This window comes from Polyodon spathula, chromosome 6, assembly GCF_017654505.1.
Source record: "Polyodon spathula isolate WHYD16114869_AA chromosome 6, ASM1765450v1, whole genome shotgun sequence".
In the NCBI taxonomy this organism is placed as follows: domain Eukaryota; kingdom Metazoa; phylum Chordata; class Actinopteri; order Acipenseriformes; family Polyodontidae; genus Polyodon; species Polyodon spathula.
The window spans coordinates 65,569,890-65,586,714 of NC_054539.1; the positions used below are offsets into that span (position 1 = coordinate 65,569,890).

Sequence of the window (16,825 nt, forward strand, 5' to 3'; positions counted from 1 at the left end):
GCCATAGTAAAAGCATAGTAAAGTGTAATAAAGCATAGTGAAAGCCTGGTAAACGTAGGTAATCACTTTAAAGAATAGCTGGGCATGGAAAGCGCATTAATAAACATGGCAAACCAAAGTAAATGATGGTACATGCATAGTCTATCCATGGTAAACTTTTACAGGGGAACAGACTGATTCTCTTTACATATTAATTAATTTATTAAGAACATAATACATAGTTTTGCGCTGTTATGCACCGCTTTACAATTTGTAGTCTACAGTGCACAAAACACTCATGGCAAAATAAGATGATTGAGTTATTTTTAGTGTTGGGGTAACTTGCTACTTCACGAGGTAATATAACGACTTCGGATTTTAATGGGAGTAATAACATTGCAGTTACTTAGGCAAAACAATCTCCTTAACTTTTCTCTGTTGTACACCTACATTGGTGGCCTTTACTTTTTTAAAGCTAAACTACATTTCAGCTCAGTTGTAATGCTAACGTGCACTGCTCTATTTACAGATGCAACCTCAGTCACTGTTTGTAAACTGTGCTGTCTCAGTCAGCAGCAGCAGCAGTACGCCGTCAAACCAGAAGAACTAACAACTTGCTTACAGCACAGCCTTGATTATCACAACAGAACTGAAGTTAAAAACGTAACTGGTATTTACTCTGAACATAGCAGCTTTCAAACAAGCTTTATCGGCATAAGGTCTTCATCAGCATCTGGCTAATTGTATGAACCTGCACAATCGGGTTAACTGGCTTGAGTACAGAGCTTGATAAAAGCACAGCGGTCCCGACAGGTACATTACCATGAGATGCAAGGGCTATTTAAATTTATAAACAAAACGTTTCAAATAGTTTCATTGAATGTATGCTTTAAAGAACTCAAATGGCATGCCTACGAAAAATAATAATTTTAATTGATAAACTTAATTGATGCATAGACACATACTATGTACCTCCAAAATTCATGTGTGTGTCTATTACGTTAAGTGATTAACTAACACAATGTTTTATATACATTGTCAGTTTTTTCCAACTAATGTTCGCTATTCTCTTATAAAAAGACATTTATGTAACTGCAGTTGCTTTGTTTTATTTTATTGTCTTTAAAAAGACACATTTAATAAATTAACTGGACGTATAGTTAAAAAGTAAAGAATAGTTACATCATCTGTTTCACAGGACAAAACAAGAGAAAGACGTATAACGAGTAATATGAAATGAGCAGAGGCGTGCCGTTAGGGCCTTCAAGGTATTCTCTGCTGACTAGACAGCACCAACTAAACCGTCAACAGCAGTCAATTTACAGTGCTTGCGTATATGTTGCTAAAAATATTCTTAATGTTTTCCTGAAGGGCCTGCGATGCGATCAACCAATAGAAGATCTGCATTTTCTCGGCGGCAGTCCAATCATAAGTGAGCAGAGGTGAGACAGTAGAAGATATTCTCTGCCTCGGCTGAAGGCTTGAATAAGTAACCACGTAATCTACGCCTTGTTATGCAGGTGTCCAATCATGAGTGAGCAGAGGCAGGGCATAAACTGTTGAAAATATTCTCAGTTTCAGTTGAAGGTCTTGAGAGTTTAACCAATAGGAAATTCAAAGATCTGCCCTGGTTTTGCAGCTGTCCAATCATTAGTGAGAAGAGGCAGGACATAAATATGATAGGGTAAGCAGTGTAAGCATAGCTGAAATTTGCGCGACGTTGCTTATTATAGACTGTTATTGGGAATGTCAAAGTAATATTTCAAATAGCTTTTTACACATTTTGTCATCAGGCAATGGAAACATTGTAGTCAATTTGGTTATGATTCAATTTTCAATAAGAACTTTCTCCGAAAAATTGGAGATTGTTAAAAAAGGGAGGTATAAACCACAAATACCCGAACTGACACAGAAAGGAAAGGGATATACTTGCCCCAACAATCAGATTATTAAAACGATGGCTTACCGGTAGCTGTCAATTTAAAAAAAAAGGTGATATGGAACAGCACTGGGTACAGCAATCTAGGATGTCTAACGACGTCACCACAAAAACACTTGCAAGCCACTGTAACACTGAAAACCTCTGGACAAATCTGGATTGATGTTCAATTGGATGAGCAGAAACGTAGGGATACAATACATCACTACCAGCAAGTAAGAAAAAAATATGAGGTTCTTAAACATGTGCTTGATTTTGTTGTTTACCTTGGCAAACAAGAACAGGCATTCAGAGGGCACGACGAAGGCACCAATTCCTCAAATAGAGGTGGGAAGTGTGGAATCACATTCTCTGAAGTTACCTTTTTTCGTGATGTGCCCAACACTGGTTATTTTACCCCGTTTTGATTTCACATTGTGTCCATTGTACTAATCCCACATGATCGAATCTCAGTAGTAAATTTCCATCTGGTGCTGGTGCATATACTTAGGGTTAGTTCTGAGTGTAACTCTCTACACTTCCAATTCGTTTGGAAATCCTGAGGGAGCTTTTAATTCTACATAGCAACCAAATCTTTCCTTTAAAACCAGACTAAATAACAAAAAGGAAAGAGATGCTCACTAAGTGAGTGAAAACTTGAAAGGAAATTCCTGCTGCATGCCGTATTTGAATTTCTAGCAGACACAAGGAAGCAATCAATGACAGAAAAAGACCTTTCTAAATAAATACCAAATTCCTGTTAGCATGGGAATACATTTAGAGAGCTAACACAATAACAGAAAAGCACAAGGCTAATATTATTTTCAGTATAAAAAAAGCTGACCCTCAATAAAACATTTATGAATGCTTTTATAAAGGTGAAGAATTACTTAAGTATTTTGTCTGCATCAGTAATTTTAACTGGCAGGGCTTTCCTATGTACTGCACGTGACTAGCGTTGGTAAGAGAGTGCTAATGATTTGATTGTGCAGCTTCCCCCTCTCATTGAATAAGGTTTGTTAGGTGGTACTGTCTGGGAGATGTGTGCTGATCTACCAAATCGATAACTAAAAAAAGAAAGGCAGTGTGCTTGTGCTTTTGATGATATATAAAAGTTAGTTTCTGTGTTTACGAATTGGTCACATTTTTTAAGATGCTGTATATTCTTTAGTGCATTGCAAGCTATTTTGCTGTTTAGAGACATCTTTCTAGAGAATTGCTTATACGGATTCTAGTGCCTATATAACATCCCTGCTGTGACTTTAGAATGAACCTAATAACCACATTTTTACAAACAGAACTAACACTTCATCCCCCAAGTAATGAGCAATGCACAAAAGAGGCTCAGTGTAGTATGCAAGTAATTAAGAGAGCTTTTCTGGGTAAAGAATAATAAACAAATGAGGCATGCTAAACGAGTCTCTGAGTGATTAAAGATGTGCCTAAACAAAGCTGTCTTTGCTTGCTTGATTATAAATTATACTGGTAAGATGTGAAAATGATCACAACAGGTTTTAACGTGACAAATGAGGGGTCCCGGAGTAGCTCACTTGGTAAAAGCACAGCTGTGTGGCATGCAGGGTGAGTCAAGCAGTGCAGGTTCGTGTTCTTGGCTGTGCGGAGTTGACGGTCTTCACTGGGGATTCATAAGGAAGCGCCACATTGGCTTTGACGATCCCATGGGTTGGTGAGGCAAAACCGGCAGGGACTGCTTCTTCTCATCGCTACAGAGAACCCTGCTGGCCAGGCGCCCAGTGAGCTCAGACAGGACAACTGTAGGGCTGGCTGTCCACCAGCTCACTGACATCTTAGACGTAAAAGAGGAAGCTGGCTTGGCCATGGCATCAGAGGACATCCACTGAACCTTCGCATCTCCTGAGCTGTGTGGGGAATTGCTGCGGTGAGGAGAAAAATGTACTGGGCATTTAAATTTGAGAGAAAATCATGGTAAAGTAATTGGGCACACTAAATAAAAAAATAAAAAGATACGAAGAGCAGGAAGCACACAAGGCTGCATTACAGTACAGTAAAATGTTCCAGTAAATTAATATAGATGTTCATTACTTTGACAATCAAGAATCAGTATCTTGGAAAAGACCAGCAAGGAAAAAATGTGACCTGCATTCCTGTAGGATAACTTCATGTGTTAATGCAAAGTTTCATCAGATTCGGGTGAGTGGTTCTAAATACCCTTTACTAACCCAACCAATCAGCGCTCATAGAAAAGGAAGACAATATATGACCTGCTCCCACAAAATCAAGCACATGTCGCCAACATTCCTGTTGCTACAGAGGCGAATATAGAAAAAATGGCATTCCTGAACAATTTTTGGTTTTCTTGTTATTTTGATAGTTTGAAATCTAAACTATAACTTGGTAATAGCTATTTATGTTAAACAGCTTTAAACTTTTTATTTTTAAGCGTTTTTATAACACATACACATTTCAGTTGATTGCTTTTCGTGTGAGAACTCTTTTAATTATGCCTAATTTAAAGTGAAGCATGAGTTCGTTCAAAGCCACATACCATCTCAAGTTATACATCCCCTGAAAGCTGAAAGTCTGCTCTTTCAACACAACGCCATCTGCAGGTCCGATTTCACATTACAGCCAACCCGATGACGTTTTTTAATAGCTCGTTGCGAAGGCAACTTGAAGCTTGTTGCTACCATGTGACCAAACGGCGGCCTCTGATTGGTTAAGCACACCCTTCTGACGTTCGCACTTTCATCCTTCCGACAGACACTGAGGTTTGAAGTTGAAAAACATTGAGGAATTCTATTTGCGGTAGTTTCTATACTTTCTATTTTGTATTATTATTAATAATCATTTACAGAGATTAAGCTACGTTAAATGAGGATATTCTTGCAATCACAGTCGCTAGTTTTTATATTTTTTATGTATTCTTATTATCATACCATTGCTTAGCTATGTAGCTATAGTTATTTTTATTTCATCTCTGACATCCTTACCCAGGGCAGCTTACACAGTTGTTGTTTAATGTGAAGTATTCATTTTCATTTTGTTAAAATAATCACATTAGTTCACATTGTGTGAGACTGTCAAATCAGGAGAGTGAAGTTGCTAGCAATGCGCTTAAATCTTGGGAAGTTACATTTATCTGAAGCTGCAAGAAGTGAAGTGTGGCATTCTCTGAATCCGATTGAGGATTATTTTGTGTCCAACACTGTGATTCGGGGGACACCGTTACTGATTCATCTGGGGTTACACGAGTCTGATTCAACAGAGGAAGAAAACATGATGAAGGGAGTGAAACCGAGGGAGAAGTTGTAAACACAGATGAAGTGAGGGAATCTCTCCGGTCATTCTTAATTTAGATAAAAAACTTTTTTTTTTTTTTTAAAAGTAGGCTTCTGGAATACATTGTGTAGGCTTATTATATTATTCATTAAGATTTTTTTTAAAAGTAACTTCTTGTTTTATTATTTACAAAATCCCATAAAATCCAATTGAATCATATTCTCAACTTTTTGTTTTTTAAAGGGTCTGTCGATTGCAAGGTAATAAAATAAAAAAAAGACATAAGTGTTTCACTCTCCAAATTAAAGTATTACACTAGTCTAGACCAATCTCTTTAAGCCTGCAAAAAATGTGTGTGTCTAGCATAAACCTGAATATGCATTGCTAAGGACATAGCAAATGTACATAGTTAAACATTGTTGCTTTACTTTATTCATAAATTTCTCAGAATTAGGATTTATCTTATGTGAGACTTTAAAATGTTGTAACTTTGTCAGTTTTAAAGATAACTGAATAAATCTGTCATTTGAAAGAGCTGAATCTGTACTATATAACTCATTTTTCTTGTGACTGATTTTGTGGGAGCAGGTCACATATAGATTCCAGTGGTTTCAGGAATGAATGTTCATACTAAGTTCTATGAAAAATAGCTGAGTTGGAACATGGCTACCTACAAGCCTCCATTACTGTATACTCCTGTTGACAGAGAGGAGCGCACCTTACTATAAAGGATATTTTATTCTCTAAAAAGAAAAAAAACTCCATTCTGCCAAAACAAGCCTATTTTACAGAGAGCATGCATCCCCAAGAGGAGGAAAGAAAAGTAAATTTTCTTCTGGAAATCGATCCAGTGCACCTGAGCGGGATCAACTTAGATAATTGCAAAGGGTTTGTTATGTCCCCAAAGCAGACAAGGCCATGGGCTTTGGATTTCTTCTGAAGCCCAGTGTTCCCAGCAGCAGTGTTTTGCACACCTGCACACTTAAACATGTGTGCTTATAGAGGCTGTGGCAACTTTATTAGGAATGGAGAGTACCTAAGATGTTACCATGAACTTTGCACTTCATGAAAATGTAGCCTGTTTGATACAGTACACTCACTATCAGCATTCAGGAGTAATGTGCTTTTGAACTGACACCTTATATACTGTGTCACAAGCCAATCATCATCCTTTCCTATTTGTCATTTGCATAACCTTTCTTATAGGTGCCATGTGTTTAACAATAATTCAAATCATCCATAATTCAATAACACATGTTTGAATCTTACTGGGATGCCCTGAGATGACCTGAACATTTGACTCTCTTGCCCTTGGTCGAGTATTCCACTGGGGACAGCTGGGCTTGTTCAGATAGAAAATGCACCATCTAACTGGAAACCTGGCACAGTACTAGCAAGCTGTACTTTAAAAAGGTTAATCAATTCATCAAGTACAATCTTGAATGATGTAGCTGCTCAAATAAGGATAAGTGAGACTGTCTGGAGTCAGTTCTGCTTTGCTTCATAATCTGAGTGTAGACACAGCTGGCTGAACAAAGACAACGATAAAACCAAATACATGCTGGAAAGACCAAATACATGCTGGTTTAAAAGTGATTATTATTATTATTATTATTATTATTATTATTATTATTATTATTATTATTATTATTAATATTTTATTTTTTTAAACTATTTTAAAACATGTGTTCAATTGTGTGTAGCAGCAGGTAATATTACACGACAAATTACTGGCACACAATGAATCAGCCTGCACGAAACAGAATCTATTAGTCACCAAAAAAATAGAACACAGAAAGCCAACCGCCTCTTTCTTTTCTTTGGATATTTTTCTAAAATAAAAAGAAAACAACAACAGCACATTTACTATTATGCCTCCCTGTGTCAGTAAAGAGGTTGTCCATAAGTAAAAGTGACTGTAGAAAGTCTTAGTTCCCCCAAAGTACACATCAAAGGAGAAACAGGCGGAGGGCAGCCAGTAAACTGCCAAGGTACAGAACTGTTTGAAGTTTCACACGTTTAAAAGTCATTTTAAGCTAATTGTGCTCTCGTTTCATATTTAATGAAAGTCAATCCAGCTGGCTAAGCTCCAGGCAGTGATTTGGTTCATATATTTAATACAAAGCAGGCAGGTCTGATACAGAGAAAGGTATAAAGTTAACGTCTATTTGCCTCTCTTCTGAACTCTTCAGAAAGTAACTAAATTAACTATGCTCTTTTGTAGTACAGTACACCCTCGCTATAACGAACCCGTTGGGGTCCAAGCCTTTTGTTTGTTATATCAACGGGTTTGTTCCAGCAAAAGGACAATCAAAATGAAGGATAAACTGTTGGAGTAAGTTAATGAGATGAGATTGTGAAGACAGGCAGACTTACATGCACCTGTTCGTCTCATGTATACATTATTCTGCCTTTGCTTTATCCAATTGTGGTGGAGTGTCCCGCCCCGTTGGTTATTATTATTATTATATTATTATTATTATTATTATTATTATTATTATTATGCATTGTTTGGCCGGACGGGCGAGACGCCATCCGCCAAGGTATTGTTTTTATTTTTAAACACCTTGTAAGAATGCATGACTGTCAGCTACTGATTGTTTAACTAGCTGACAGTCACGCAGACTTGGTAAACTCGTGCAGACTATGGCCAGAATATAAAAGCCTGCAGCTGTCTGCAATCACAGAAGACTGTGTCAGAGGAGAGACGTAAGCCTGTAGAAAAGAGTAGCAATTGTTCTACGTGCTGCCTGAAAACCAGCACGATACTTGTTTATTACTTGTTTATTTATTTGTTTGGCCAACGTGCCTTTTTGTTTTGTGAGTGTTTTGTTTTGTTTAAACTCTTTTGTTTTTGATTATCATTTAATAAAACACTGAGCGCCACTGCGATTCAGTTTCACCCGCCAGTCACTGTTTGGAAGCTGGGTTTCTGGTCCGACGAGGTTACGATTCCATATACACACACTCACATCGCTCGTTCGTAAAACCTTTCGGATTTTTTCAGCACCAAATTTTGTATCATATAAATACAAAAGGTGAATCTCACCTAGTTTTCACACGTCAGGCCTGATTTTCAGAAGGGGCAAAATAAGAACTAGTTTTCAAAATTATTTTTAATACCTGATTTATGTAACTAAATCAATTTATATTTTAAGGGTTCAACAGGTGGATACATAACACCGCCCTTCCAAACCTTTGAAAGCCATACTGTTTGTTTAGTGACCCAAAACCAAATCCTGCTAATCTACCAGCTAAACATTAACATCCATGTACTTAAGTTTGAGTATATCTGTGGACCAATAACCACTAAATACTCACAAGTTGTTTTTTGATATCATACTAAATTCTTCATCAAATAAAGAGCACATTATTTTTTTAATATACATTTAATCTGTGCACAGAAGGGAAAACCATGAAAGGATGCAACATAGACACCACAAATTACGTGTTCAGGTTTAAATAATGGCACAGATTAAATATATATTAAAAAATAATGTGCTCTTTATTTGATGAAGAATGCCCGAGGCAACTATCTATTTAGGGGTGTTTTACATCTTTAGTCCAGTTTTGACAGTAAAAACCATTTTGTAAGATTTTGATAATGTCATCACAGCCTTGACCCCAACTGGAAAATAACAATCACATTTAATTTGTCCTGAGGCTGCTGCTCACAGTTTCAAATGTCACGTTAATGACCTTATGAATATTCTAACAAAGATCAACTTAAACATTACCACATCTTCCAAACAGACAAGCTGTGCACATGTCCCAGCAAACATGGTACACATATAAACAGCAGGTTGAACAGATAATTTCATTTTATAAATAAAAGCAGGACATACTGGGAAACCTACGGCCCATATAAATAAAAAGTCGGGGTTTTACTGGCATTGCCCTAAATCCGAGGTATATCTTCGTTTTCAAGTGATGGGGACAGCACTGGTTGGAAGAATATGTTGAGCATGCACAGTATGCAGTGGTCACACATGAAGTACCAGTATCCACAGGACTCCAGGTTTAATAGAAATGCTGCTTTGACATAGAACCATGTCAACAGGAGGCACTTGATTAATGTGTTTCTCATTTCAACATACAATGAGGATTGTGAATATTAAGGCAAAACATTGTATTAAACAGCCAGTATCATGTCCATGTAAGTTATAACAATACCGGTAAGATGTATCGAACCTTGCTGTGCTGTTTCCTATCTATCCAGATCACTTGAAATAACTATCAGTACTTTTTCAGGAAAAACTATTAGGAAATGCTTCAGGGCAACTCCGATCCATCCCAAAGCTTGGTAGTATGCTTACAATTTCGGCTACAGTCCCAGAATTAGCATCATCATTCTTCACGGCACCGTGCACATCGATAAAATTCAGTTGATGGATCTATGATTCTCACTCGAGAGTTCCCCCAAGCTAACTTTCACAGATAGTAGCTTCTCAAGTTGCTAGGATACAGTTTGTCTGGCATCACATACCTTAGTGTTCTCTGGGATGAATGAACTCAATGGCCTATGGATGTTTTATTTTAAGATACCATTAAAATGTATTTTTTAAATTTTCATAAAATGTCTACTTAACGAAAATTGTATACATTAAATTAAATACCAAGACCGCTCTGGTTGTGAGCTGAGGTTACAACAAGGGTTCACTTGTAATCTTGTGTCCTTTTCCTAACCAGAAGCCTGGTCATTCCAAACTGTCATTCTGAAATTCTTTGCAGGTTATTTATTAATTTATTTATTATTTATGTTTTGGTGACGTTATTTTAATAATATATATATTAAAAAAAAAACACTTAGAAACATACGTTTTAACTGTTAAAATATATTTTTGTATAAATGTGTATTGTTATGATTATAAATAGGGCTACAACACTGTCACCTTGATTGGTGCATGTGTAGACTATATTTAATTTTGTTGATTTTTATCCTTTTATTCTTAACTGTGGTCAGGACCACAGGTCTAGGAAAAGCTTCTTTTCATCAACAAAATTGAACATGTTTCAAACAAACACAATTCTAAGAGCCTATATCGTTACTAGTCATTTTAGTGTTGTTTTCCTCCACTCACACAGTGGCAGTATTTGAATAACAGGGTACTTCTGTTGCGATGAGCAGGTAATTTCTGATGTCTGTATTTATTGATACTGGAATTTTATTTCCGGGATGTAAATCAAAAATAAAATTGCGTGAAAGATTCGCTCAGGTAACCCAGCAGGAGGCAAGTCTCTCAGAAATGCGAAAATGAGAGAGCAGCAAGATGCAGCAGGAAAACTGTTTCAGGTAAAATTATTTATAACTGAAAAAGAACACATCATGAAGGTTAAATTATGACACTGGATCTTTATAGGCACATAATACTACTTCTAAACATAGTTTGAAAGTAAAACCATTATTAACATTTAAAAAAAAAAAAACAAAACAAAAAAAAAACATGATACTGTTGTCTACGACCCAGTGCTGTACAATGACTCATTTACAAGCATTGGCGAAGCTGGTTGAGTTGAAGTAATTTGCTTTCAGCTAGTACTCCTAAATAATAAAAAAAATATGCACAAAATAGGTTCAGCTCACATTATGGAGAACCTCAGATTATATTTCAAAACAAGAAAAGGCTTTCCGGTGTGACAGTTTATCATACCCTGCCAGCACATTCCAAGGCATCTTATTTTACAGTAACTGGCAAGGTGTCTGTCCTCTTAGAGGGGCCTGTGCTGAAGTCTATGATATTTACATTGTGTTATGTAACAACTTCCATAGAATCATCTGCAGTTTGTTAGAAAGACCACAGGATATTTAGCTGGGAATTAAGGCTGACATAGTTAACTAAAAATGTGCCTACAATCTGGTCTTGAGTTTCAGGTTCTGTTATTTTTGTGTTAGTTCAGTGTAAATGGAAACTTGGATGTGAATGTGGTTTGAATTAAGTTCACACCAAACTGCAGATCTTGACTGGGGACAACTGCTGGTCTTTGGATCCCTGCAGTATTAGGGCTGAAAATCCCACTGCCTCATTGCACATCAGCCACCCCCTACTGGTCAGGGTCCCTTTGTCACAGACTTCCCCGGCGAGTTCCATTAGTTAACTAATATCCATTGCTTTTGTTTGGTGGATGCAAAGAATTGACTGATTTGATGCCTAATGATTTTTCCTCCAAGTTCACTTACAAGCCAGCCACCTTATTACACCCAGGTGCTCGACAGGTATAGCACGGTAAGCCTCTGAAGAGTTTCTCTGTCCAACCCGCAGAAATGCCTGGGCCAGTCAAATGCCTCTTGTGGGATCCTCAGCCAAGTTGGAAACTCTAAATCTTCAGGGGTTCAGGTAACCAATATCTCGAAGCGTCAGGTCTTTACCATCCATAAAAACTAAAAGTCAAAAGACCCTAATGTCACACTTATTTTTGAATCCAGGGCCTCTTATTCTTTTTATCCAGGATGACAAGAACTAGAAATTCCATTATTTTAACTGCCTACTTCACCAGTTCAGTTTATTTCAAATTTGTGTTAACCTGACTGGTTACTGGTAGTGTTGTGTAAAAAAATGCTTGCATAGCACCAAAAAAATCACGGACTTACCTGCTATGAAGAGACCAACAATACTGAGGAACACAAGTACATACAGAAGCACTATTGCGTACTTGATTGATGATAATGAATTAAGATGAGCACAGCAGTTATCTGTCTTTCTCCTCCTGTTGGCAGGACCTGCAGAAGATACAAAAAAAAAAAAAATTACATTTAAGCTGTGACATTTTTATCTGGATTCGATTCCATTGTATATTTGGATTCTGCATGGGCTTCACAGTACTGTGGTATTCATTACTTACTTGTAAGCATCAGACAAATAGCAAGAAGTCAAAGACCAGTAGATATAAAATGTAGCACACAGAAATATAGCATTGGTGTTAAGAGTTTAATCCATAAGGGGGATCACGTGACCTTTGTGAATGATGGCTGCGTAGAAAATCTTCTCGCCCCCCTCTTGTTTATTTTGCTATTATAAAATATTAAAACTCAGTTTTCTACTTTCACCCATCTGACATAACCAGGACGTTGAACTCGTTGAAAAAGAGACCTACATCGTACCCTTCTTCTCCAACCAAGGGGGAAAAGAGCAGAGTCGATTCGGATCCAACCTCCATCGTCTAGGCGTGCATGTCTCAGACTCGTCAGTATTTCAATCATATATTGTCCCGTATTGAAAACATGGACCTCGAGACTTCCAGGATTACCACTGTGCGAGTTTTTGTCCTTTATCCAATAATTCAAGACTCTTAAGACGGATCTGACTGTGCTCCCAACATCTGTGATCGGTAACAAGAGAGCTATTACAGCATGTGAGGCCAGGATGGACCAGATAGAGGCTAAGATGGCAGACCTGGAGGACAAAAAGGGAGATGAGGTATCTAACCCCATTGATTTTCTACCTAAAACTCTCCCACTGTGGTTCCCGACCTTGACTGGTTGGGAACCATAGTCAGAGAGTTTTAGACAGAAAATCATTGAGATTATGCGTGCTGACCGTGCATACTCCGACCAGTCCAAATCAAGGGACAGGCCTCGCACTCTTATTTTCAAACTGTTGAGGTACTCGGATCATCAGGCAGTGTTTTAGGCAGCCAGTGTTGATGCCTAATGATTTTTCCTCCAAGTTCACTTACAAGCCAGCCACCTTATTACACCCAGGTGCTCAACAGTTATAGCACGGTAAGCCTCTGAAGAGTTTCTCTGTCCAACCCGCAGAAATACCTGGGCCAGTCAAATGCTTCCTGTGGGATCCTCAGCCAAGTTGGAAACTCTAAATCTTCAGGGGTTCAGGTAACCAACCAATAACCAATCATCAGGCAGTGTTGTAGGCAGCCAGAATGCCTTTCAGTCTATTAGGGTTTACCCAGACTACAGTAACATCATGGCTCAGCGCCGCAGGGCCTTCTCCCACCCCATCGCCTTCGCTCGTTCCACAGTTCCTCCTTTATCCAGCGACTCTTAAGATTCATCATGGCTCTATGGATCACCTCTTCTAGTCTCCTGATGATGCCCAGGCCTTTCTGGACTCCCTTGGCCCTGCTGGCCTACCCCAGGAACAGTCCTTCTCCCATGTCCCTGATGATGAGACTCACACGGATGAAGAGATGATGAGTGTCTCTACTGCACGTCGCCTAGATCTTGGCTGATTACTACACCAGTATGGGAGTTTCTCTTTTTGGCTGCTGCCTGCTTGCAACAATGTGGATTATCTGCAGTGACTGTGGGACTTTTTTTGTTAATTTCATGCTGTGTTTTCCCTGTTCACCAGTGTCACGAGCATTTAGGATCTTGCATGACATTGTTTTTTTTTTTTCTCTGACCTGTATATTTATTTTGTACTTTCTTGCAAATCGATCTCTGATCTCTGATTTTGTTTTTGATATTACTGATATAAAGGAGTTGTCTTGTAATGTGCAGAGGCTTAACTCTCCCAACAAAGGGGTTTGCTGTCTTGATCTTTTGCATAGAATAAAAATAGATATTGCTATGGTGCAAGAGTCTCACTTTAAACATTTTATTAGCTGATTTTATTGCGCTGTAGTTTTCTCGATTTTAATTCTGATTCAGTGAATGACCCTCGTATCTTATGGGGGACAATAAAGGGCTTTATTAGAGACTCTGTTCCACTGTTTGCCAGTAATCTCAATAAACAATTTTTGAGCAAAATTGAAGAGCTGGAAGCCAAATTAGCTATTTTAGAACATACTCTACAGGGGTCTTTTTCTGAAAGCATTGCACTCAAATTGGATATTACTAGGAAAGAGCTCAATCTGTTACTCAGGCGACATGCTGAGTTTCTCATTCACAGGGCTAGGCAGAATTATTTTTTTCATGGTAGCAGAGAGTCACCTTCTAGCTTTAAGGCTTTGTAATAACAAATGTCTCGCAGACATTTCAGTTATCAAAACCACGTAAGGTAATATCGTATTTGATTCACTCTTGATAAAAACTGAGTTCCGCTCCTTTTATTCTAAATTATATAGTTCTGATATTACATATGATAGTGACAAATGTGATCAGTTTCTTCAAAGCCTTCAATTGCCGCACATCTTGGATGACGAATCAGCTGCATTGGGAGCTCCAATATCTTTGGAGGAGATGAGAGAGGTGGTGTAAGATATGAAAAAGAGCAAATCTGCAAGTTTTGATGGCATACAGCATGAAATTTTTCTTACTTTCTGGAACCAATTGGGACCTTTGTTGCTGTAGACGATGCAGGCTGCTATATAGAGAGGTTCTTTTCACAGAGATTTAATAAATCTATTATATCTGTATTACTGAAGAAAGAGAAGGACCTCTCTCTTTGTGTTAGCTATCGCACTTTATTGTTCATAAACACGGACGTTAAATTACACGCCAAGTTGCTCTCTTGTAGACTTGAATCAAATGAATCCATCATGATCAAACAGGATTTATTAAGACTCGATTGGCGACAGATAACATTCGCTGCCTCCTTCATGTTACACATAACGCTATGGACATCGAAGCCTTGTGTGCGGTCCTTTCACTAGACGCTGAGAAAGCTTTTGGCTGTCTGGAACGGATCTCTGGTCTGTCCTAGAATACATGGAATTGGGGGCATAGTTTATCAAAATGATACAAATTTTATATGTGGATCCCTTGGTGATGGTGCTCACAGGCACAAAATGCTCTCAGGGCTGCCCTCTCTCCCTGTTGTTGTTCTCTTTCCCTTGAGCCACAACAAAGGGGTTGGTCTCCACACTTTATACTTACCTATTAAGAGTCTCTTATATACCATTGGCGACTGATGCTATTTGGAATAGGGACATAACTTCTGCAAATGTAGACATTTGCTGGGATAATGTTTGGGATAATCTATGCTGTGCTTCCAAAAACCCTAATCACCAGCTGATTCATTTAAATTTTATTCACAGAATAAATCTAACCCCGCGGAGACGATTCCAGATGAAACTCACTGATACCCCGATGTGTGCGCTTTGTCCTCGGGTCGCCATGGTAGTTTTTTTCATATGATTTGGGAATGTCCGAATGTAGCTATATTCTGGGATAGAGTTCATTCAACTTTATCCACTATACTTGAGGAAATCTATTCTTGTTCTCCTTTCGTCCTTTTGTTGAATGATGAACAATAAAGTTTAAACATCAGGCAAATTCAAGTCAAAAAGCCTTACCAGGCCCCTTACAAAAGGTCATTGTCAGTCACACATATAAAAGCATACACATCATTATACTAACAACACTTACATGGCAGTAAAAATAATCAGACCGCTTAGGTCATAATTGGATAACATTGGTCACATACTAAGCTGTTTTATGGTCTGTACATTCCATTAGTGTACATGACCACAAAAAAGTAAAGAACCAAAATATTCTCAGCACAATTAAAGGGAGACCATTCATTTTTAACAAAGCTAATATAACAGACGATGACCTTAATGTTTACAATTAGAATAATCATAATACATTATACAATACCAGGTAACCCTGAAACACAAGTTTCTAAAAGTCCTAATGAAGTTTGACTATAATACTGGCATATCAGTGAGGGGGGACATTTCAACCTGACATCCTGTAATTTAAACCCAAAATGATAAGAGAGGAACGTTCACTATTTTATATAGTTTTTAAACTACAGTCCAAATAGCATACCTGTAAAAGTTCTAAACATATAAAAGAAACAGATTTCTGTCTTTATTTTGTTTCAGTTCATTTAACAGCTCTGGTCCTTCCAAACCCTCTGTAACGGAATGTTAATATAGACCTAATGATTTTGTTTTCTTTTTAATATAGTCATACATTATGAAGTACAAGTTAAACAGCATCGGTAATGAATAGCAGTCCACCAGGCTGTTCAATATGGTTTTAACTATTTGGTGCATGGTTTTCATTTCTTTTGATGGATGATGTAATGTCAGTGCAGAGGGGAGTCAGATTTTTGTAGCACATATACTGTAGTTGGAAGAAAGCACTGACATTACCCGTTACAAAGGCCATAACCAGACAAATGCTCCATTCTAATAAAAAAAAAGAAAGAAAAACACAGCTGCTTTGTACCAAAAAAAAAAAAAAAAAAAGCAATATTTCACTGCTGGCTAAGCAGTGTCAAGTTAGTCTGTGCTTACAAGAAACAAAACATTGTCCTTCGCAGTTAGAGTTAGTAATGTTATTGCGACACAGAGCTGCAGCCTATGGTTCTGGGTTGAGATCTTTGGCAGATTAATTTGTGTTGTGAATACATTTAACTTTTTCCTTCACTGAAAACCTGTTGCTGAAGATAACCTCGTCAGATTAAATAGTAGCCTGCCTGGTGCAGACGTGCTATAGTGAGTTAAAATCTGCAGAGCATACTGTCTGAAGCTGAAGGTTTCCTGGCATTGTAAACCTCGCTGAAAAAACATTTATGTGAAGCATAAAGATGTTTGTTTACTTTATTTCATGCAGCACTCAACTTTTCAGTTGTTTAAACAGTTATGAGACCAATGGGAAAATCTACTCTCCCTAATTACTTTGTAAGGCTTTTCGAACTAAAGGAGAGACCGCTGTTTGTTAATGGAAACTTTTACAATGAGAAAAAAAAAATCTTGGAGATCTATAAATCTGTTAAGATATGTACCCAGGAATATGTAAAAAAAATATTTTTTTTT

At 37.7% G+C, this 16,825-nt stretch overlaps 1 protein-coding gene across 2 annotated transcripts in view; it reads right to left on the reverse strand.

Annotated features, from left to right (window-relative positions):
• Positions 1 to 16,825, reverse strand: part of LOC121317485 (scavenger receptor class A member 5-like) — a 67,204-nt gene that overhangs the window by 44,917 nt on the left and 5,462 nt on the right. For both annotated transcript variants that reach the window (XM_041253473.1, XM_041253474.1), the window contains exon 3: positions 11,748 to 11,876. In XM_041253473.1, the coding sequence (XP_041109407.1) occupies positions 11,748 to 11,876 (129 nt within the window). The remainder of the gene's footprint in view (positions 1 to 11,747; positions 11,877 to 16,825) is intronic.